At 53.5% G+C, this 23588-nt stretch overlaps 1 protein-coding gene across 1 annotated transcript; it reads right to left on the reverse strand.

The window, feature by feature from the left end:
* Nucleotides 1–888: 888 nt before the first annotated feature.
* Nucleotides 889–21856, reverse strand: LOC119514504. Its single transcript, XM_037810305.1, has 10 exons — nucleotides 21700–21856; nucleotides 20613–20782; nucleotides 19204–19772; nucleotides 17125–17354; nucleotides 16940–17011; nucleotides 14987–15180; nucleotides 11096–11651; nucleotides 6599–6630; nucleotides 2579–2770; nucleotides 889–1463 (listed from the first exon to the last, which is right to left on the reverse strand). Exons 2-10 carry the CDS (start codon nucleotides 20773–20775, stop codon nucleotides 889–891), a joined length of 2583 nt encoding a protein of 860 aa, XP_037666233.1. The 5' UTR covers nucleotides 20776–20782; nucleotides 21700–21856.
* Nucleotides 21857–23588: the final 1732 nt, after the last annotated feature.

Here is a 23588-nt window from a genome sequence, read left to right on the forward strand (position 1 = left end):
AGACGTTCTTTGCCCAGGGGAGAGTGAGGCTAGAAGGGCAGCTGTGGAGAGCCTCAAATTCCAAGCTCTTGGCTGGGACTACATCCAGTTGGCAGTGGGGAGCCAGCCACTGGTGGTTTTTGAGCAGGGGGGTGACATTCGTTCTAACCGGATGGCTGAGCTTGTGCTGGGCTGGGGAGATATTGGGATGACAGATATGTGGGGAGAATCAAAAGGGGGATTGTCCTGGTTCCAGGGTGAGTCAAGACTTCGGAGGAGGACCCTTTGATCCCTTGTGTGGGGACAGTTTGAAGTTACAAGCAGCAAAACCCCTTTGGGGTCTGGCCTAGATATGGGGCCTTAAAAGGTGTCTCAGTTCACCGGTGGGCTGACCTGCCCCCGAATCCCAGTTCTGCTGTGGGATCGTGGCTGATCCCTTCACCCTCAGTCCTCAGTGTCCTCCTCTGTAAACTGAGCCCGATGCAATCTGCCTCCAGGGGTGAGTGTGAGGATTAAGAGGGAGCGAGGAAAGGGGCTAGCCCAGTGCCTGGAGCAGAGCGGGGCTCCGGAGATGCTGTCCACTGGGTGGCTGGAACGGAGCAGGACACAGACAGAACCTGGCCTTCAAAGCACCTCCTGTTAGCCTTTCTGCTTTCAGAGGTCATTCGTTCATTCATTCATTCATCCATTCATTGTTCAGTCATTCATTCAGCCAGCATTTCTGAGCATCTACCAGGTGCCAGCTGCTGGGACACAGAGTGGACTCAGACTACCCTCCCTTGTCCTTGAAGAGTTTATTTACTCATTCGTTCAGCCACTCTGCTTTGGCTGGAAGGAGGGGGTGTTGGGGGCAAAGTAAGCGGCGCAGGCCGGGGAGGAGGGAGCGCTGATGTGAGTCAGCCAGCCAGGTCACGCTTCCATGTCCGGGAAGAGCAGGAACCCGGAGAAGATACTGTTGGCGCCGTCCATGCCCAGCAGGGAGTTCTTGTCAGTGGCCTGCAGGAAGACGTTCTCCCCCAGCCCCAGCTTGAGGACCACGCCGCCCGTGGTGACCTGGAAGGTGCTATGGACGTAGTCGCAGAAGGTGAGCACCTTCTGCATGTGTTCCCGGCCGCGGATCAGGTTCATGCACAGGTTCCCGCGCGAGCTGGCATGGAAGGTGAAGTAGTAGAGGCCGGGCACCTTGCAGGTGAACTTGCCGCTGCGAGGCTCGTAGTTGTTGTTCTCGTTGGTGATCACGCGGTCGAAGCGGATGGTCTGGTTCTGCCGCAGGGGGATATTGGTGGTCCGCGTAGCGGAGAAGGCTATTTTCTGTGTGGTCTTGTAGTCCCCAGATTCACCCTTGGGGCCACGGGCTCCAGGGGGCCCTGGGAAACCTTTGGGGCCTACGGGGCCCTTGGGACCAACTTTTCCTGGGTACCCGGGGATCCCTGGGTCCCCCTTCTCTCCAGAATCGCCATGGTCTCCAGCTAGCCCTGGCCGTCCTGGGAAAGTGGAGACAAGAGAAATGAGAACCAAAGGAAGGAGCCCTGGGCTGGGAGGCAGGGGAGCCTGGCTGTGTGAACTTGGCAAGTCCCTGCCCCTCTCGGGACCTCAGCCTCCCTTCTGTAAAAAGTGGGGGTCAGAGAGGACCTTTGAGTCTCCTTCCTGCCCAGCTCTCTGTGTCTGAGATATACTCGGCACTAATGGGGACTACTGTCCAAGAGGAGGAAGGTGGTTGGACAGGCACCCCAGTCTGGGATGGCACTCAGGCTAGCACTCTCTGCTCCATCACCTGGGTTAGGCATCCTTAATTGATCACTGCTTTGTTTCTTACTGAACCTGGAGGTGGGCCTTGGAATCCTTCTCAATATAACCCGGAAGCAGCCTCTACCCCTAAGGTGGGCACAGCACAAGATAAAACCTATTTTCTAGTAGAGTCACAGAGTATAATGGCTGAGGGACAGGGACAGACAGATGCACCTCCAATGTCACATCTGCCATTATTAGTTGTGTCACCTTGACTGAGGTACATTCTCTGCGGCTCAGCTTTCTCATCTGTAAACTGGGAATAATGATATTTTAAGGGATTGCAAGGACTGGATGAGGTTATGTGAGGAGGGTGGCTGGCACGGAGGGCTGCTCCCTAACCACAGGTTACGTGAATGAATGAACGACACTTTGCAGAGGTTTCCATTGAGGGGCGTCTCATCTGAACCCCACAACAGCCCTGCAAAGGTATCGTCCTCCCTGTTTTACAGGTGAGGAAATAGCATTTCAAAGTGGGGAGGCCACACACCCTGGAGGTAAATTCAAAACAGGGACTGTGTGACGTCAGTACTGATGCTGTCTCTCTCCCTGGATTTCAGGCCAAGAGATCCATGGTCTGGTTTTAGCCTTGACATCTCCTGGGCTACCTTGGGCAAGGCAGTAGCCTTTCTGGACATCAGTTTTCTCATCTGTAAAACGGGAACCAGAATTCTCTCCTCTCAAGGGGAGGGCCCAGCAAGCTGGTGGATTTGGAAGTACGGTGCCATCTCTAAGGTGGGCAACTGTGACTCAGGGGACAGGAGATGGAGCCTTGGTCTGTGACACTGAGTGTCCCCAAAGCCCCTGGTACCTTTCTCTCCCTTTATCCCCGGGGTCCCAGGCTGGCCATCCGAGCCTGGTTTCCCGGGAATGCCTGGGATGCCAGGAATGGCCGGGGGCCCCGTGCAGCTGCCCTGGGCCTGGGTGGCATCAAGCAGACTCAAAAGCAGCAGCAGCAGTAGTGGCAGGACGCTGCCCCACAGGGTCCTCATCCCCGCACCGTCTCAGCTGCCTCCTGGAGGGAGAAGAATATGGGGGCAAGGTCACTACCAAAGCAACTGCTATCATTCATTCACTCATTCATTCATTCGTTGGTTCATTGGTTCATGTGTTCACTGAGTGTCTCCCATACACCAAACACTGTTCTAGGTGCTGAGGATACAGTGACGAGGAGAGAGATGTGGTCCTGCCCTCCTGGAGCTGACAGTCTAGGCAGGAGACAGTCAATAAACAGGTCAACATACAAAGAAACAAAAGTACAGGCAGACCTCGTTTTATTGTGCTTTTCAAACGTTGTTTGTGTTTTTCTGTTTTACAAATTGAAGTTTGTGGCAACCCTGCATCGAGCAAGTCTATCAGTGTCATTTTTCCAACAGCATGGGCTCACTTCATGTCTCTGTCACATTTAACTTAAGGTACATGCATCATTTTTTTAGACTTAACGCTATTGCACACTTAATAGACTACAGTGTAGTGTAAACGTAACTATTATATGCACTGGGAAACCAAAACTTTCGTGTGACTTGCTTTTTTGCGAGATTCACTTTTTTGTAGTGGTCGGGTATCTCCAAGGTGTGCCTGTGGTTCTAGACTGTGATTTGTGCTCTGAAAGAAACGGAAGGGCGCGGGGAGGGAGAGAATGGGGCGGGAGGTGGCTACTTTAGCGAGGGCAGTCCACCCCAAGAAAGTGTTCTTGAAAGGAGAATGATTAGGCTGGGACCTGAAGGGTAGAAAGGGCTGGGACAGGAGAGTCCCAGGAGGAAGGAACAGTGGGGACAAAAGCCCAGGTGTGGGACAGAGCTTGGAACATTGAGGATCAGTGGGGAGGCCAGCGTGGGCGGAGGGTAGAGAGGGCCCAGAGTGACAGGAGGTGAGGTTAGAGAGGGAGGCAGGGGCCAATGTGGGGTCTTAAAGGCTGTGGGTGTAGGGGTTGTGGATTTTTGTCCCAAGTGTTTGCATTCAGGGGATTTTCTGACTTCAGGGTGTCTGTGCTGTTTTTGCAGCAAGCCACTCTGCATCCTCAGAGCAGCCTTGCAGGGTAAAAACTATTATTTCTACCCCAAAGAGGACAGTGAGACTTAGGAATGAAGCCAGGACTCGAACCCAGGGTCCCTGCCAGCACTCCTGGCCATCTCTGCAGGCTGAGGATTCTAGACAACTAGGAAGAAGCCTTGTAGATTGTCTCAAGCTGGTCAGTCCAATTTGACCAGCATCTCATGGCATTAATTCTCAAGACAGAAGGACCTTAAAATTCATCTGGTCCAATGCTCAGCATATTCTTAAGTCTCCTCAATAACATCTCTGCCAAGGGCTCCTCCATTAATGGCTTGCACCATTTCAATGATGGGCAGCTCACTACCTACCAAGGCAACCCATTCCACCTTTGCCCAGATTGAAATTTTCCCTGTCCTTTAGGGCTCAGGTCAAATTCTTTCCTCTCCAGGGAGCCCTCCCTCATTACCCCTTAGCCCACAGGGACACCTCCGTTTGCTGAGGTGTTTCCCACTGTTAAAATGGAAAAGTCAGGAGGTCCCTGCCCACCTCCCGGGCAACCAGGGGATCCAGGTAAGGCCAAGGATGGGAATGAATCTCGTTTGCTCTTGTCTCTGCTCCTGCTGTTCCTGCCGTCGTTGGATCCTCATGACACCCCAGGGAAGTGGGTTGTGATTATTTTCCCCTCTTGAAGATGAGGAAACCAAGGCTCGGAAAGTGGAAAGCAACCTGCCCGAAGTCACCCAGTGAGTTGGCGAGTGGCAGCACTGTGACCAAGCCCTGTTCTCCCTGCCCACCGCTGGCTCTGCCCATCCCTGGGTTTGGCAAGTGGTGGGCTTCCTGGGAGCATAAAGGCCTGCTGAGTTTTGACTCATGTGCCCTGAAAATTCGCCTCAGTCCTTTGGACCAGTTGTAATTAATTCGTGAAACATTTCCCAACCCAGACTATGCTGTGCACAGGAAGGGGGAGCTGCAGTGAAGGAACTAGGGCCAGAGGGGCTCAGAGAATGGTCCCACTTATCTCTGAATATGCACCAGCCCCCACTCTTGCTGGAGGTTTTACAAAATGACAATTTAACAACTTTAGTACTCTATGCCTTGGATGCTACCAAGTGCCAGGCTCTGTGAAAAATGCTTTACATGCCATTTTCTCCTTTAATTTAATCCGCACAACCACCCTTTGAGAAAGCACTCCTGCATCCTCATTTTACAGATGAGGAAACCAGGGATCAGAGGGGGTGAGAAACTACATGTGGCAGGAATACAGACCCACCTCCACGGGATCTCAACAACTCAGAGGTAGAGATACCTGGTGCTTAAAGCACGGGCTTAGGAGCCAGACAAGCTGAGAGGAGTTAATGCACAAGAAAAGCTCAGAATAATGCTGGGTGCAGGGACGGTGCTCAGTGAAGGAGGCTTTTTCGTTACCATTATTGCTGTGCTTGTTAGCAGCAAACGTTTCCCTGCTGGTAAGAGGACTGTAGTGGCATAAGGAAAGCCTGGGTTCAAATCCAGCCTCTGCTACTTCTTGGCCAAGGGCCTTGGGCAATTCACTTCCCTCTGGCTCAGTTTCCCCGTCTGTAAAATGGACAAATCTGTATCTCACAGGGTTGGTTCGAGGACAGATGAGTTAGGGCTTACAATACAGACTGGCCTGTTGCAATGCTTAATGAATCTTAACCATTTTGTTATTATCACCAACATCCAAGAATCCCCAGTTTCAGGACAGGAGCAAAGATGGCTGGAGAAGTGAGGAAGGATTCATTCCTTTTGGGAGACTGGGCTCTGGGAGAGGGTCTCAGCTGGCGTGGAGCAAGGGTCTGACCTCTGATGGAGGTGGGCTGGGGTGAGAGGGGGCCGTTCTGAGTTCTAGCCCATTTCGGGGGGCCACCGAATCTCAGACTTGGGGTGGGACCTAAAACTCACCTGGTCTGACCTGCCCCGCCTTCTCCAATCCATCATCACCTTCAGCCTTGCTCCCCACTTCTTCCCCCACATCGCTGACCCCTCCATCTACTTCCAGTCCCGAAGTTCACCCCATTCCCTGACTTGGAGTCGGGCCATCTTGACCTTAGACTCCACCTTGTTGTTCCCTCACTGCATGACCTCAGGGAAGTGTCTTAACCTCTCTGAGTTTCTTTGGCAGTGACAATTCCTACCTGGCCTCGCTGCCAGAAGGATTGCATGAGATGGAACCTAAAAGGAATAAGGTCCCTATAAAGGGCCTACCCCCCACCTTTACGAGTGTTATCAAGTTCACTCACTACTGATAATTAACCACAACTTCACCTGCAAATTGAACTAGAGCCCTGAGAGTGTCAGGCTGAACTTTCTCAGCAGACAGCGAGGATGTGAGAGAAGCAAGGTCAGGCAAGTGCTGAGCTGGGCAGAGGAGAGACCTGGGTTCTAATTTCACCTCTGCCTCTGGTTTACTTACACATTTTGAGCCAGGTAGTGCGCTAAGCACCTGGGAGCTTGATCTTTAGGGCTCACGGGGCCCCTGGAGAGAGGTTCTCACCCCTAGAAAGGGTCTGAGGCTGAGAGAGGTTATCTGACTTGCCCGAAATCATCAGCACAAAAGAGGCAGGTGCTGGATTCAGTGCAAGTCTCTGGGACCCCAAGGCCTTTATGCTGGGCCCTCGGGTAGCAGGAGACACCCACGCTCACCCCCAGAGAGTCCGATTCCCCAGGTCTGGGGTTGGCCCCGAGAACGTGCACTGTTAACAAATACCCTCGGTGGCCCCAAGGCAGGGGATGGGGGCCCACGCTTTGAGAATCACCACCCCCCACCATTTTGGCCCTGCCAGCCGGTCCCCCCAGGAGCTGAGCCCATCCTCACCTGGGAAGCCGGGGTCCGGTGACTCTGTGGGGCTGGGCAGCAGTGGGAGCAGGAGTCCGGAGCCTGCTGCAGTCAGTCCAAAGCGGAAGTTCCATTCTCCAGAAGCGGGAAGGGCCTTTCCCTGCCGGTCCCCTCCCACGGGCCCAGCAGCCGGCCCCCTCCATGTGGCCCCACTCTCACACCATCCTGCTGTGCTCAGGCAGTTTCAGGTCCCATTTCTCCCACCCGGGGGGGTTTACTGTAAGTGGCGGGGTGGGGTGTTGGTTTCACCAACTCAGCAGCTGTGGGGAAAGGTCCAAAACCAAGGCCCTCTGGCCTCATGGTCTTTTCCGGGGCACAGGGGTGGCCCGCAGTGGAATGAGCATGTGGCTGGCCTGGCCCCTGAGCACTGGATTTGGAGTCAGAGACCTTGGTTCCAGTTCTGGCTCCTCTACTTCCCAGCCGAGCGTTCTCTGCCAGGGGAACCCAAGCGAGCCCCAATTTTCTTCTCTCAATAATGGCACTATAACCACAACTGCTCTGCAGATCTCATGGGGCTTGGGCAGCTCAGATGGGATGATGGGGGAGAAAGCATGGGGGAAACTGTAAAGTGTTGTGCACATGTTATTTGTTAATATCATGCCATGTTCCAGGCTTCCCCTTTCTGGGCTCATCAGTGCTGTTTGCTCCCTTTCTGCACCCCTGTTCTTTTCCTGGTCTCGGAAAATAATCTAAGAGTGAATTTTAAATGTGGTCGTTATTTATTTATATGTCTCCCTCCACTTCCAGCAGGACTTAAAGCTGATGGCAGTAGACAATAAGAAGCACAGGGTGAGGCCTGTGGCTCATTGATCCTGGAATCTCACCAAGTCAGGGCTGGGGAGGGGCATGGAGGGCACCCAGCCCACCTCCCTCATTTTGTGTATGGGGAACCGAGGCCCAGAGGGGAGACACTCGTCTGGCAATTATTTCTCGTGAGCCTCTCTGTGCTCAGCACTGGATACAGAGCCGTGAGCAAGGCAGCCGTGGTTCCTGACCCCAAGGATCTTCCCTTCTACTGGGGGAGGCAGGTGTTAAACATCGAATGACATGATTATCTCATTGGGATGAATGTCACAAAGAAGAAGTGACTCCTGGAGCCCACACCTTGAGTAAGTGGCAGATACAGGACCCCCTGGCATCCCTGGCACCAGAATTTCAGCCTCCTTATTGTGACTACATCTAGAACAATGTGATGCCCCTTGCAGGGACACTTACCCGTCAAGCACCCAGAGCTGCCTTATGCCAGGCGGGCCCATTTGGGTATCTGTGCTTAGAGATAGATCGTTGTTGGGCTTGGTGGATGCTGATTGATGGAAAGTAAGTGTTAACTGCAGCGGGTGATAGGAAGGGCCAAGCCCCGTTTGAAAAAAATCAAAGGGTCTCCAGGCTCAGCCAACAGTAGAACCAAAGGGACCCAGGCTAGGATGAAGAGGAAGGGTGGTGGGTTCCGAGAAGGACGCTGGCAGGTTGCAAGCCCAGAGGTCTGTCTGAGGGTTCCCAAGGCCTCTTGGGCCTGGGCCTCTAATCCTTTGGTGGTGGAGGACAGTGGAACAAGATGGGCTTTTATTTGGGGTAGAAGTGGAGTAAGGCTTGGAACAGGAAGCAGCAGAGAGGGGAGTTAGGAGCATCTGCTTTGGAATCAGCCCCTCCTGAGTTGGAATCCCAGCTCTGCCTCTTTCTAGCTTTGGCTCAGGAATATCTATTAACCTCGTTTTCTCCATATGTAAGTGGAGGGCCTGGGCATCCCGCGTCCAGGGTGGTTGTGGGGGTCCAAAGAGGCCATCCTGCTGGGTGCCCCGCCCTTGGGAGGCACCCAGTGCACACCTGGGACCAGCATTATTTGCTATTATTAAGAGAAGACGGAACTCTTGGGAGCCTGGTGGCAAAGGAGCCAGACCTAGATTCCGGGGGACGCCTGGACTTAGGCCTCAGGCACAGAGGGGTCTCTGGGTCTTGACCCCCGAGTGAGAACCCGTTGGACTCGGTACCTATAAAATTGCAGTCCCTGACAGAGAGGGAATGATCCCAACGGTGGGTGGAAAAGGAGCCTCCTGAACTCCCTCAATCCCCTGTGCTCTGCAGGAGATTCCTCACGGTTTGGGGTCTCTTGTCCCGGCTCCTACCTCCCCTACAGCACCGCCTCCTCACCTCTGCCTGCCTGCCCTCCTGAAAAACCCTTGCCCAGCTTCCCTCAGCAATGCAGACAAGCTGGCATTTTCAATGGCCTGTCTCTCCTGAATAAGGGAGAACAACAAGGAAACAATTATGGAAAATAAAAATGGCACAACAATTGCCGTTTCCAAAGTACAGGTTTGTGATCTGCCACTGCGGCCTACATATACAGGGTATTGATTTTTAAAATAAAAATGAAATGAGAAGACAGATGTATCCCTTGTGGCTCTGCTGGGCAGACTGCTAAGTGGTGGGTGGAGGGACAGCCACGAGCGGCGTGGCTCTGTGACCCAGCCCGTCCCTGCCAGAGGTGCCTGGACTGGGTGAACTGGGCCTGGATCCTCTGCCTTGCCTCCTATTCTGTCTCTGAGCATTTGTCTCTCTCTTTATCTCTCTCCCTCCTTCCCATCCTGCACATGTCTCATGCCCCACTATGTGGCAGGCATCCTCTAGGGGTTTGGGATACAGACATGCACCAGAAGTGGTCCTATCCCCAAGGATGCTCACGGTCAGTGTGAATCAGTGCACTCAGCCACTTTGGAATCATCAGATTTGCTGGGTTCAAACACTCACCCGCAGCTCCACCTTCTCTAAACATTTATAAAACAGCCTTGGCTCTAGGAATCTTTTTGTTTGTTTTTGTTCTTGTTTTTAAATAAGCCCACAGGTCATTTTCTTGCATCACCATGAGTTTGTAGTCCCAGCCTGAGGAGGGCACTGTGGGGACACAAAGCAGGTATTCAGGGAAGGCTTCATGGAGGAGGTGATCTTTGCATTGCGTCCTGACAATTGAGTGGACATTAGCCAGGTGGATGGAAGATTTTTGTGAGTGGGCCAGGAGTTTCTGCAGGATGAAGGGCCGGCATGAGCCAAGGCCTGGGAGTGTGAAAGAACCTCTTTTTTTTTAAAAAAAAAAAGGCACAAAAGGGCACAGAGATGACTGTAGAACTCAGCTCAAGCCCTCTGCTCTTATAGCCCACCTCAGTCGGCCGGCACCTTCCTGAGCTCCGTGGGGACTCTTGAGCCAACTCGAGATCCCAGCTGGGCTGGGGCTGGGTCATCACGGTGCCCGAATGAGCCTCAGTCTCAGTGGACTCTGAGGCCCACACCTGAAGTCTGCACAGGAAAGTTACACTTTTCGTCTTTCTACACGTGAGCTGTGACTTCCTTCTGGTGCCCACTGTCGTGAAACTGTTACAGCAAATGGTGGGGCTCCCTGGTCCTCCAAGGATCTAGGCTGCTGGGCCCAGAAGTTAAAATGTGATGACTTGTGGAAAGAGGCAGTTTTCAATGGTCTCCTGGGGGCTCCCAGAGTCTGTGAGTGGGTCAGGCTTCTGGAGAGCAGACTCTCACCCACTTACCCATTCCCCCACTCATGGCCATCTCAGGGTGGTTGTGAACGTTATAAATAAGTCAATACATATAAAGCACTTAGCATAATGCATGGCATGTAGTAAGTGTTCATTAAAGGTTAGTTGTTATGATTTGTGTTCACTCATTCATTACTCTGCTTTTAGTCATTCATTTACCCACTTCATTCATTCATTCATTCATCCACCCATACACTCATTAACTCGGCACAAATTCATTGCCCATCTAGTCTTTGCGTGCACTGAACCCAACCTCTCCTGTGACAAGGGCTGCCAACATTCTACCCAGGTCTGGAAATTCAAACACACTGCCATTTACCTGTAAGCACAGATATAACTTTAATGACAGCAGTGCCTCTTGCCCAAACAAGTGACAACACAGAGCACCTTGGGGATATCTTGTGACCTTTAACCACACTTGAGCAGCTCTCTCCCACCAAGTCAGTGATGCTGAGTGTCTCAACATTGGCAGCCAGCCTTTACAGGGCACTAACTCTGTGCTTCGTTTGAGTCTAGAGCCCATGAATAGCGGCGGCAGATGCAAAGTCAAAGATAAGGAGTCTGGCCCTTTAAGGAATTGGCAATGAGGAATCTGAGCCATGCACATCCATTGATTCAACTGTTTATTTGTATATATTTCCCTGCCTCTTCCAAGACTTCGAGGGTAGGGTGGTGAGCTGGTGCCAGAAGGTACTGGTTAAGTGTCAGAGGAACGGTACCAGCAGTGACTCCTGAAGGAGTGCAGAAGAGGGAGGGAAATCATGGGATAGGGAGTCAGGGAGGCTGCCTGGAAGAGGAGTCCGTCAGGTGGGGAGAACGGCCTGAGCAAGGAGCAAGGGCTGGGCAGCCCCGTTTGGCTGGCATGATAGGTTGGTACAGGGATGCCAAGGGAGGTGGGGGGCAGCCCAAGGGGCTGGAGCAGGCCTGTCCGCGCTAGTCGGGGAAGAGCAGGAAACCGGAGAAGACACTGTCGGAACCCCCGGTGCCCACCATGCCGTTGTAGTCGTTGACAGCCAACCACACCTCCTCGCCCACCTTCAGCCGCAGCAGCACGCCGCCCGAGCTGACCTGCTTGCTGTTGGACATGTGGTCGCAGAAGGTGGTCACCTTGACGTTTTTGTGGTACAGGTGCACGCACAGGTTGGCCGTCTGCGAAGTGTGGTAGACAAAGTAGTAGAGGCCTGGGACTTTGCAGGTGAACTTGCCGGTGCTCGTGTCGTAATGCCCCTGGGGGTTGGTGATGACGGAGTTGAACTTGACCAGGCTGTTAGGCGCTGGGTACTGGACCGTCTGCCGTGTGACCGTGAACACCGATTGATACTTCTGCTTGTACCTGCCCTCGTCGCCAGGTTCCCCGGGGGGGCCCAAGAGGCCAGGAGCCCCTGGAAGCCCAGAGGCCCCCATGGGGCCATTTTTCCCGGGATGGCCAGGTGCGCCGGGCTCTCCCTTCTGGCCCTTGGGTCCTCGTGTCCCGGGGATGGCTGGGATTCCTGGGGAGAAAGCAGGTGGGGAAGTAGTGATGGGTCAGGGAACAGGGTGGGGGGACCCTGGGGTGTCCCCTTGGGAATGCACCAGCAGTGCTTTGGCTCTGGAGTCTTCTTTCCCCAGAAGAAGGAGAGCAGTGTGCAGGGATGGAGGCTTTCGGCAGAGGGAGGGAAATCCTGGCTCAAGTTCTGCCTCCCCACAGATTTGCCCTCCAACTTGGTTAAGGCACTTCCCTGTCTCTTGGCCTCAGTTTCCCCATTTGTGATGGAGAGGATAGAACTAGACAAAATTAGGAGGTGTCAGAGCTGGGGGGAAACTCAGGGTCCGACAGAGACCAGAACCCTCAGCCCAGGGATGGTATGGGGCCTGCATGATGCTTTTAAAATTTTTAAATAGAGCCCAACATTAAAAATCCAGCGTTTACCTGAAAGTCTAGATCTTCAGATAGCTTTCGTGGGCAGCTCATGAAGCTTAAGCTTTAGGCCTCCTTACTTGCGCCGGCCTATTCAAGACCCTTTGTCTAATTTTCTATTTATAATTGTTTTCAACTTTTTATTTTGAAATAATGATAGATTCACAGGAAGTTGGCAAGGGATAGAAATGGTACAGGGAGTTCCCACATACCCCTTCACCGGGTTTTTCCCAATGGTACATCTTACATAACTTAAGTACAAGACCAAAACCAGGAAATTGACATTGCTACAATTCATAGAACTTATTCAGATTTCACCAGCTTTATATGCACTCCTTTGTGTGTAGTTCTAGCAACTTTTGTCACATGCATAGATTTATGCAACCACCACAAAGTATATTTCTAATTTTGTATTATTTTTCTTAAAGAGGGCCTTCCACATTTTATAAACTTCAGAGTCCCACAAACCTTTTACCTCTGATCCCGAGATCAGGCCACAGCAGGCCCGCGTTCATACACGGCAAGCCTGGCTGGAAAAGGATGGCAGCCGCCTCTTCCTCCCCTTTGGGGGCCCCGCTCTCTCCAGCTCACCCCAGCCCCACCCAGTCCACTTCAGGCCCTTGGGATGGGTGGCCCAATTCAACGTTACAGCTGAGGAAACTGAGGCCAGAGAGTTGCCCAAGGCCACGTAGCCAGGAAGAAGTGGGCTCAGACTCAAGTCCGGCTGAATCCCAACCAGGGCCTCCCACACTTGTCACTGCCCTGAAAATCTGCACCTCTGCAGAGCCTCCTCTCCCCCTGTCTAAACCGTACCCATCTTCTAAAGTCCACCTGGAGTCTTCCTCTTCTGGGAAGCCCTCTCTGACCCCCACCCCAGGCCTTATGGTCCCTGTCCACTTCTGGGGGTCTGAGCAGACCCATTTATGGCAGATCCTTATTAACCTTTTAACCTCATTAGCCTTTTAGTTCCCAATACCTCTGCAGTGAGTCAGTGATGCCCAGGGGTTAGAGTGCGTGGTCAAGACCTAGCAAACTTATTACCACCGAAGTGTATACTTGAAGATGGTTACAATGGGAAATTTTGCATTGTATCTCTTCCTGTAATAAGAAGTGTAAAAACAGTAATCAAAGACCTAGCACACCCTGGCTTCAGGCCATGAGACCTCCCCAACCTGAGCCTCTGCTCTGCTGAGATAAGGGCATAACAGCAGAACCCATCTCCGGAAGCTGCTGGAAAGTGGTACGAGATGATGCACGAGAAACTCTGGGTGTAGTCCAAGGCACAGCATCGCAAGTGTATGGCATTGTGGGTGTCTGTCTGTCCCGCTGCTGTGAGTGAGGCTCAGCAGGCAGGTAGCCCATCCACAGTGATGGCTTCAAACGCCCACTGGGAAGGGGCAGGAGACGGCACTGGGGAGGGGCTGAGAGGCAGTGGAGGGCAGCGTTTAAGGACATGGGCTTTGGCATTGAACAGGATTGGGACTGATGCTGCTGTGTGACCCTGGACAAACTGCTCAACCTCTCTGAACCCCAGGTTTGCCATTTGTAAAATGAGGTGGAAAATTCCTTCTAGCAAGGGGTATTGCATCAATTTTATCATTTGCAAAACAGAATTATCTACCCGCATGAGGTGAATATACACAGAGCATTTGCAACAATGGCTAGTGCATAGTAGGAGCATAATAATTGGTGGCCATGAGTCACCTCAGATGGTGAGATGACCAGAGACAGTTGTGAATATGGGTTCCCAAAGATGGCAGGCCTGGGGGCATCGTTTGGCTCACTCCAAAGTGAAGAATTCCTTCTGGAATGTTGCTAAAATTCCACTCCACTGCCAGGAGGAAAGACGACTATGGAGAAATTCCAAAAGGACATCCCTCTCTGCCGGCCTCTCCACCTGCCTCTGCCACCCCCCACTGCCTCTCCCCAGCCCCACCCCAGTGTCACACAGTCCTGCTCCAGACACCCCAGCCTCCCAGGCACACCCCTGCTCACTCACCCACCGGCAAGGCACACCTGCCCCGAGACTCCTGCTCTCATCACAACACCACACCCATTCATAGCTTCAGCTCGCTGCTGTCACGCTGGGGCTTGCTGTGACCCCTCCAGAAGATTCTGTGGCTGTGGCCCTGACTCCTCATTCCCCACCCTTCCAACTACCCAGAGTCCTGGGAGGGAGGTGACTACAGATCTCCAAAAACATAGCAATAGCAATAATCTCAATTAACCTAAGCTTATATAGTACCTAACCCGTGCTCAATACCGTTTCATATGTAACCTATTTAATCCTTACAGCCTCCCTGGGAAGAAGAGGCTATGCTCTCCCCATTTTACAGAAGAGGAGACTGAGGCCCTGCGGAGCTAGATAGCTTGCACAAGGTCAGTTCATATAGCCAGGGCACGGTGAAGCTGGGATTTGATTCCTGTCAGTCTATGCATTGCATATGTTCACTGTGGGCCCCACTGTTCCCCCACCCCAGGTGTCAGAGTTGCATGACAAGAAGTGGAGAGTTGTAATAAAATAATAGCATATTATTGATATGTTTATTTATATGAGAATGCTCAGGAATGACTATGGTTTGTTAATTTTCTTGTGGTATGGTAAGAGCATATTGGAAGCAATGAAGTTATTTCAGGATATTTGTTTTTCCTATTCGTTTGTTTTACTTTGGCTGGAAATGTTTTTTTTAATTTTTTGGTAACTAAAGTTAATAAAAAAAAATAATAGCATAGCACTCTAGGGTTTACCAAAGGCTTCAGAGTTTACAAAGCTCATGTGTATTATCTCCTGGATCTTGTCTACCAACTCCTCGGGTAGGGGCTCTTTTTCCCTCTTTAGGAGCAGATAAGGAACTGCTGCCCCCCACCCCCCAGGTCAGCCCCAGACAGGCCCCGGGTCCCCCATCCCCACTAGGCCAGCAGACTCACCTGGCTCACCCTTGGGCCCCCGCAGTCCGTCATGCCCGTCCTTTCCTGGGACCCCAGGCAGGCCTGGCATCCCTGGGATCCCGTAGCAGCCTGAGCTGGCCTGGCCCCCAAGGGGCAGCACCAGCAGAAGCAGCAGCAGGTGTAGGCCGAGGTGGGGCAGGGAGCTGGGCCCCATGTCCGACCTGGGGAAGGAGCTGGGGGGTGGGGGGAAGCTGAGTTGGCCACCCAGCCCTCTCCTGCCCTCCTCACCCTTTTCCTTCCCCAGGGCTGCTGCATCTCAGCCTCAGGGGCCCAGGACCCTTCCCCAGGCCCCAGACCCCCTGGGACCCATGCTGGACCGTGGGTGCTCTTCCTTGAGCCCAGGCCCCAGGACTCAGAAGGTAGTGGACACCCTCCTTTCTCTCACAGTTCAAGCTGTCCCTGGGGCCGAGTTCCAGGAAGGTGGCAGGGGGTAAAGAGCTGCCATTTGTTCTCAGCTGGGCGGGGGTCCTGGCCTCACCTGGGGCTGGGAAGCTTCTTCTGGCCTGGTCACAGAGGTATCCTCAGATCTGCTTCCCCTCTCCCAGGCAGGAGGACACCGTGTCAGAGTGGACACAGCAAGGAGAGTCCGGAACTGGGCCGGGCGCCCCCTCCCCTCCCCTCCCCTGCCCTCCCCCTATCCCACATCCCCTTTCCCATCATTTCCCTGACTTGACACTTTCTTTTTCGTGCTGAACGGGCTGACCACAGCGACAGGCCAGCGCCCCCCACCCTGGGGTCATGAGGGTGTGAAATGAGGAAATGCCCATGGCCCCGACATCCGGTTAAGAGTGGGGGGAGGCATGTGGAAATAGACTTCCTCTGAGTCAAGGGCAGCCCAACTGACGTCCATCCCCGTTGGCTGACGTTTACTGTGTCTGAGACCCAGTTGTCCCACAAAACCCCTAGGAGGAGGTTATAAATCCCCTTTACAGGTGAGGAAACTGAGGCCGAGAGAGGTGAAAGCCTTTGCCCAAAGTTAGATGGCAAGGGGTCTCTTGGAGTCCGAAGTCTTGCTCTGACCCTCTGCTCAGCTGCTTCTAGAAACAAGCCTCACATGCACTTGCCAGGTGGCTCTCTCTATTCTAGGCCCTTCTGTGTGCCCCATACCATTTGCCATGCTTGGGAGCAGACACCCAGGAGGGACAGGCCAAGCCTGCTGTGGTGGATGGACTGCTCTGGCTACAGAATCGCAGCCTTGGGTTCTCCTTCCAGCCCTGCCCCTCTCTTGCCCAAAGCCTTCAGGAAATCAACCTGGGCCTCGGTCTCCCCATCTGTATACAGGGGTTTCAGGCTTTGGGTGTTGATGCCTCCTTCCTTCCTTGGGCTCCTGGTTTCCCCCGAAGATCTCACCTCCCTGCCAGCACCCCTTCCTCACCTTCACCCCAGGCAGCCTCTGTCCCTGGTCCTGGAGCCTCTTGTGGCTTGTGAAGAGTGGCCAGTGGGGGCCAGGTTGGTGGAGTTGAGAGAGGCCCCCACCTCTCTTACCCTCCTATGAGATTCTGGGGATGAAGGTGAGTCTTCAGCACAGAATTCCAATTCCCACCCCACTCCTGCCCCCCGTGAGACTCTGTGTGCCTGGTTTCACCCACCTGGGCTTCGGCTCCTCCTCTGCAAATGGGGGAACCGGACGGCTCACACATGGGGCTGGGCTGAGGATTCAGCACTACGATGCCTGTACAATGCCTAGCCACGTGCTGGGCATGAGTGGGTCAGAGCCCTGCCCCGGCCTGGCCGAGTGACACCCTGGGCCTCAGTCTCCCCATCGGGCTGCAGAGTGTGGGGCGATATCAAAGGACATGAGCCCACCTGGTCCTGGGACTCCCCAGGAGTTGGAAGGCTGGGAAAGACCAGGGAGGAACATAAACGGTGGCTGCAGCGTTACTCTCAGGTGACCCAGCGAATGGCGCCAGGGCTCCCACCTTCTGTCCTCACCTCGTCTGCGCTTGGGCCTGGCTTGTCCAGCAGGTGGCAGCCTCAGCCCGCGCAGCCTCGCCCCTCCCCGCGCTGTGGGATCCCCCTCCAGAGAGGCGCGGGATTGGCCCCAGCGGGGCTGGCACCACCATTTCTGCAGCCGGGCGCGCCCCGCACCCACCATTTCTGCAGCCGGGCGCTCCTACCCCTTGTCCGGCCTCCAGGCTCCGCGCTCTCTGAGTCCCGCTTGCAATGAGAGGAGCGGCAGCTTTGGGGTCGGCGGCCCTGGTTCAAACCTAAGCCCTGCCACCTTCTGCCGCGTGACCTTTCTCTGAGCCTCAGTGTCGTCATCAATTTTGCTGGGATTAAATGCATTTAATGGTGCTGAAGGGTCCAGCATGTTGTAGACGATCAAAAATATGTTTCTTTTCTTGGTCTGTGGACACATGGGTTTTGGATGGGCAAGGGGAGAGCTGGAGGCACGGAAGGCTCCTCTGGAGAGCCGAGGCCCTACGGGACTGTGGGGCTGTGAGGACTCCAGCACTGCCTTGGAGCTGTGGAGGGCTCACCCTCCTTCCTGAGTGCCCACTCATTTCTCCTGACCCCCAACTGCTGTTGGCAGGCAGGGCCAGGGCAGCCCCAGGACAGGGTCTTCTGTGTATGTCCGGGCTGAATTTGGGGGTTGTGTGTACGTGATGACCCTGAGGCTATTGCGTGTGAGTCAGTGCATGGGGAGAGGGTCCCTGCGGCTCGGAGGATGGCTCTGTGGGAGCCTGATTGTGTGTGTCAGCGAGGGAGAGAGGGCACAGGAGGATGTGTGTAACTGGGCATCAGTGGGGTTGTCTGGGTATATGTGTCTAGAGGTGTGTGTGTGTGTGTACTTCTGAGGCTTGACGGGTGTCACTTGGATATCTGAGGCAGAGGTGCATGCATGCGGCAGTCCATGTATCCCTGAGTATGTCTGTGGGTTTGCAGGCGTAACTGGTTTGTATCTCCCCAGGTATACACGTGGGTGCCAAAGGAGTGTATGTATGTGTGAGGGAGGGGATTACATGTGCCTATGTTTTGGGGGGAGAGGATGAGTCTGGGTTCAGGAATGTAGTTCTGTGTGCATCTCAAGGGGTGTGTGTGTGCATGTCTGTGCATGTGTGTTATGCTTCTATACATGTGTGTGTGGGTGTGTGTAGAACAAAGATAAAGCAGGCTTCCTTTGGGAAAACATTCATGGCATTGGGCATTTTCAGAACTGAACTCCCAGCCCTCTTATCTTCCCCACGTGCAAAAAGGTGGTGGAGCTTCTGGCTTCTAAGCAGCTTCCAGATGGGATGAGTGGGGCCCTGAAAATGTACCTAAAGGATTCCAGTTCTCCCCAGCCCCTAAGCCTGCTGGGGTAAGAGACCCGGCTTCTCAAGGACTACTGGGTGCCCTTGGGTCACTTGCTTTCCCTTTCTGATTCCTGCCCCTCCTTCCCTGTACAGGTTTGGAAAACCATGTGAGATTTGTCACATGCACGGCTCTGAAGGCTGGTGAGAGTAGTAGCTATACACACAAGCTTGAGCATCAGAAGTTTGAATCCCAGCTCTTCCTGTTAGGTCCTGACCTTGGTTTCTATCTCTTCTCTCCACCTTTGGTTTCACCATCTGTAAAATAAGGTCCTAATATTCACCCCAGAGGCTGATTGTGAAGATAGAAGCAAATTATAACACCAGTTGAAATTTATGTGGCCCTCACTATGAACCAGGCACTGCTCTGAGGTTTTCACATATTAGCTCATTTAATCCCCCCAGCAGGCTGCTGAGGTAGGTGCCCATTTTGCACAGCTAAGGAAACTGAGACTCACAGAAGTTGTGTAACATGCCATGAGAGGACTACTCGTTACGTGGGGGAACCAGGACTTGAACCCAGGCACATGGGGCTCCCAGTTCCTGCTAAACACATAATGTAAAACACAAAATACGGGGTCTGCCTCTTAAGCACTTACTAATTATTGCCATTTTTATGCCTCCCTCCCAGGGCCCAGAGTAGGAACCACACCTCAAGCTCAGCAGATACACACTCAGGTATTTATTCTAAGAATCACTCTTCTCAGAGGATGCAGTGGGACGGCCGCAAGTCCTAGGGGCTCTCAGAGCCAGCCCCCACCCTTCAGGCAGTTAAAGCAACAGCACCCCCATTTTACATAACAGAGCATGGAAGCCCAGAGAGGTGGAGTGAGTGGTCCAGGGTCACACAGCAGGAAGCAGAGGGGGCCGGGGTGGGGAGGGGGGAGGTCTTTCCCCAGTTCAGGTGGATGGGAAGATGAGGAAGCCACTGAAGACGCTGTCTGCCTCGGGGCCCTGGTAAATGCGGCCCCTGGGGTCTTTTTCGATCCAGACCTGGTCGCCTTGCTGGAGCTGGAGCACCGTGCCCCCCGACACCACCTGGAAGAGCGCCCTGCTGTTGGTGTCGCAGAAGCCCAGGGAGCGCCTGACCTGGCCCCTGGAGGAGGACATGATGGACAGGCAGATGTCCCACTTGGACACCACCTGGAAGGTGAAGTAGTAGTAGCCGGACACAGAGCAGGCGAAGTGGCCCGAGTTGCTCTGGTAGCGCCCCTCCTGGTTGGTGATGACCGTGTCAAAGATGACCACGTTGCTGCCCACCGGCGAGTTGCGTATCATGGCTGAGAAGGCCGGCCGCGGTTGGCCCTTGATGTTCCCCGGGTTGCCTTTGATGCCCTTTGACCCTGGGGCCCCGATGGGACCTGTGGGGCCGCTGGGGCCCGGGTAGCCCATCCGGCCGGATTTTCCAGGGACCCCGGCTTCCCCTTCGTCTCCTTTAAGGCCTCGGATGCCTGTCCGGATGCCAGCGGCTCCTGTGGGGAGAGAGGCCAGATCAGGAATGGGGTTTCAGTGCCTGCCAGTGCTCAGGGAGAGGGCTGGGACCCTGGGGGGCTGCAGGATGTGTTGGAGGCTGGGGAGTCCCGGGCCTTCAGGACATGAATTCTGACCGGCTGTGTGACTTTGGGCAAGTCTGTCCACCTCTCTGAGCCTCCTACATCTGCAAAATGGGAAGTGTGGACAGGCACTTGGGAGAGGGTCAGGTGCTGGGAGAGGCAGGGAACAGATGCAGAACCTTCTGGTCTGCTAGGAGCTGGGAGGTTCAGGGGGTTAAATGAGACTTTCCCACATGGCCATGCCCTCCTCAGCCTTTTTTCTAGGGTTTAGAGTTTCTGAAGCCTGAAGAGCTGGGAAGAAGAAGCAAAAAAGGATAATGATTCCTCTCTAGGTGCCAGGTAGGGGTTCCTTTTACAGATGAGGCTCAGAGAGGGTCAGTAACTTGCCTTGAGATCACACAGGAGGGCAGGAGGTCCTGAGTCTAAACATGGGGTCTTATGGTTTTGTTCATGAAGCAATAACCAAAGGCTGGGCACTGCGCTCGGCCCTCTCATATTCATGGCTTACAGATACCCATTCTCCAGAGCAGGAAAGTGAGGCCAGAGGAAGAGGATGGAGGCAGTAAAGAGGAGGAGCCTGGGGGTCTGGGGGCATGGTCCAGGCAGAAGGCTAGGCCCCTTCCGCCCCTGAGGCCCAGTGCCAACTGGAAGGGCCTCGTGCGGGGGCTCGGGGGGACTCCTGCTTCTCTGTGCCATCCCAGGCCTCCACCTGGAGGCCAGGCCAGGGCTGAGGGCCTGGGTCCAGAGGGGTATGCTTACCTGGCTCCCCTTGCTCCCCCTTGAGGCCCGGCCGTCCGGGTCGGCCAGGGATTCCTGCGGCCCCATCCTTCCCGTTCGGAGCTCGGCACACGTCCTGGGTCACAGTAGAGGCCAGGGATACAGCCAGCACACAGACCAGCAGCCAGCCCCCGGGGGCCCCCATGATGACACTGTGGAGACACGGGGCAGGGTCTGGCAGGCTGGACACCACATATTCACCCACACCCAACTCACACGCTGGCAGCTCAGATGCACAACATTGTATAGAGCCCCCACTCACACACACATGCACATACACACAAACACACCCTCCCGGACCTTCGATGGCCACGCTCCTTCCAGCTCCAGGGACCCCACACGTTTACACAAAACCACAAACTCACATGGATATATGCACACAAGTGAGCACATTCATATACTTGTGCACACACACACACTCATGCTGATACAGTCCCTCACCCACACATCTACGCAGCACAGTAAGCAAATCGAAAATTCCTGGACACACAAACTGACACCCAAATAGACACCATTCCTCACTCACCTGGACACACATTCAGATACTCTACAGATGATCGAGTCAATTGAACAAGTATTTATTGAGCGCCTGCTCCTTATTTAATTAACATCTCTCACCCAGATGGTGACGCCGTACACACACACAGGAATTCACCAACACCCGGCACAACAAATCTGCTCACTCTCCTGCAGGCATGGCCCCTTTCGGCACCCAACTTGAGGGACAACTGGCTGTCCCCCACCCCCACTCCCTGTGGGGCCCCTCTGCTGGGCTCTGACACCCCCAGCCTTTTTCCAGCTTCTTGTGTTTTAGGGGGGCCAGGACCCAGCAACTCTGGTTAGAACTGATGGGTCTGTGTCACCACCCCCACCACCCCCCGAAGCTCTGATACAAGAGGTTAAGGGCCCCCAACCGTCCTGTTTTGGGTTCTGGATCAGCGCCCGCCTCTCCCATCCCTGTTGTGACACGGAACCATCTAATGGTGTCCTCCCTCACTCCTGCCTCAGCTGTCCAGGCCCCAGGTTCCCTGAAGCTCACAGCCCCCTCCCTCTCAGGCTCTGGCCTTACCTGTCTCTGGCCGGTAACTCGAACTGGACAGACGCTCCTGCCCTCGGCCCAGGGACCCCTGTGGGACACCCAGCAGGGGCGGCGTCTGGCTGTGGCCAAGTTTCACATCCCTTCCCGCTTCCCCTTCTCCTTCTCCGGACCTGCCCCCCAGCACTGCTCCAGGAACAGAGGCCAGGGGTCAGGGCCTCACCAGGGACATTTTGAGCAGACCTCAGCAAGTCTGGGACACTGGACTTTCTACCCCAGCCACAGCTGCGTAAGGGCAGGGAGAGCAAGGCGGGTGTCTGCAAGGATGTGGGTGGTGGAGGGGGTACTGTACGGGGCTGTGGTAATCAGAGAAGCACAGAACATCCGGGTGGAAGGAATATTTTTTAAAAAATCGTCACTTTTAGGACTTTTTCATGATTATGAAAGCAACATGCATTCACTGTCAAAAGCTTGGAAAACACAGAAAAGCACAAAGAAGAAAGAAGAACCCTGCAGTGGCAAGAAGCAGAAGCTTGGCAACAGCTTTCTAGACCTGTCCACTTCCTAGCTGCGAGTCTTGGGCAAGTTACTTAATCTCTTGGAGACTTAGTTTTCTTATCTGTAAATTGGGAATAACAGATCCTGCTTCATAGATTACTATAAAGTTTTAATAATACACATATAAAACATTTGACCCATGGTGGACACTTAATAATTAGCCTTTATCAACATTAAAAAAACAGCAACAAAAGCCAGCATAATTCTACCATGTAGAGATAATTGCTGTTAACTTTTGGATCATGTAGCTTTATTTCTGTCACTGACAGGGTGCTCATTACCTGTCAAGACAGCTGGCTTCATCAGTGCCAGCTTGGACCCCATTGGGAATTGAATCATGTTCTTCCCCAAAGCCATATTCAGGTCCCAAACCCTGGTCCTGTGTGTGTGAGCCCATTAGTAAATAGGACCTTTGAAAATGTTATTAGTTTAGTTGCACCCAAACTGAATGCGGGTGGGTCTTAATCCAATAGGACTGAAGCCCTTATAAGCAAAGGAAATTGGACAAAAAGGAGAAGCCATGGGGAACAACCAGAAGCTGTAAATGGTTGGATCCCGGAAGAGAAAGGAGAAGGCACTGCCATGTGAATTGCCATGTGTTAGAAAAGTCAAGGGACTCCAGAGATTGTTGGACAGTTGGAAGATGCCAACTCCAGGAGGAAGCAAGTCTTCTAAAGCCTCTGAAACCGTGAGTCAATAAATCCCTGTTGTTAAGCCAACCCATTGTGTAGTATTTGTTTTAGCAGCCAGGAAACTGAAACAGACTCTGTGAACGAACGCTTTTCTTTAGATGGTGTGACTGTCCCTTACAGACCGGGGACTCGGGACCAGAATGCTCAGGCCTGGGCTGACCACGTGCTCCTGCTTCTTCCCATGAGCCACGAGCATTTTTTTTCCTGCAAATTTTGCCTTCGGGAGAAAGAGAGAGGATAAAAGGAAAGGCTCTTGTATCTGGACAGATGAAGGATGGTCTAAGGCCAGGGTTTTTCAGCTTTTGGGATTCCTTCTTCAATTTTAATCTCTGTGACATCCAATATATATCAGATACAATTGGGAATGCTCTGGTTGGAGGGTGGGGGTCCATGGCTCCTCCTGCCCCCACTCTTGTCCCCAGCAATCTTGCCAGCCCAGCCCATACTCACTGTGTGAACTTGGGCAAGCCACATCCTTTCTCTGGACCTCAGTTTCCTTATCTGTAAAATGGGATGACAGAGCCACCCCCACTAGGCTACTGTATTGTGATCATGAGGAAGCTTATACTGTCAGTTATCAAGTTAAAGACAGTCGTCATTATAAATCATATCTGTGTGGCCTCGGGCAAGTCACCTAACCTCTCTGAGCCTCAGTATCCCAATCTATCAAGA

Source organism: Choloepus didactylus, chromosome 2 (genome assembly GCF_015220235.1).
Source record: "Choloepus didactylus isolate mChoDid1 chromosome 2, mChoDid1.pri, whole genome shotgun sequence".
In the NCBI taxonomy this organism is placed as follows: domain Eukaryota; kingdom Metazoa; phylum Chordata; class Mammalia; order Pilosa; family Megalonychidae; genus Choloepus; species Choloepus didactylus.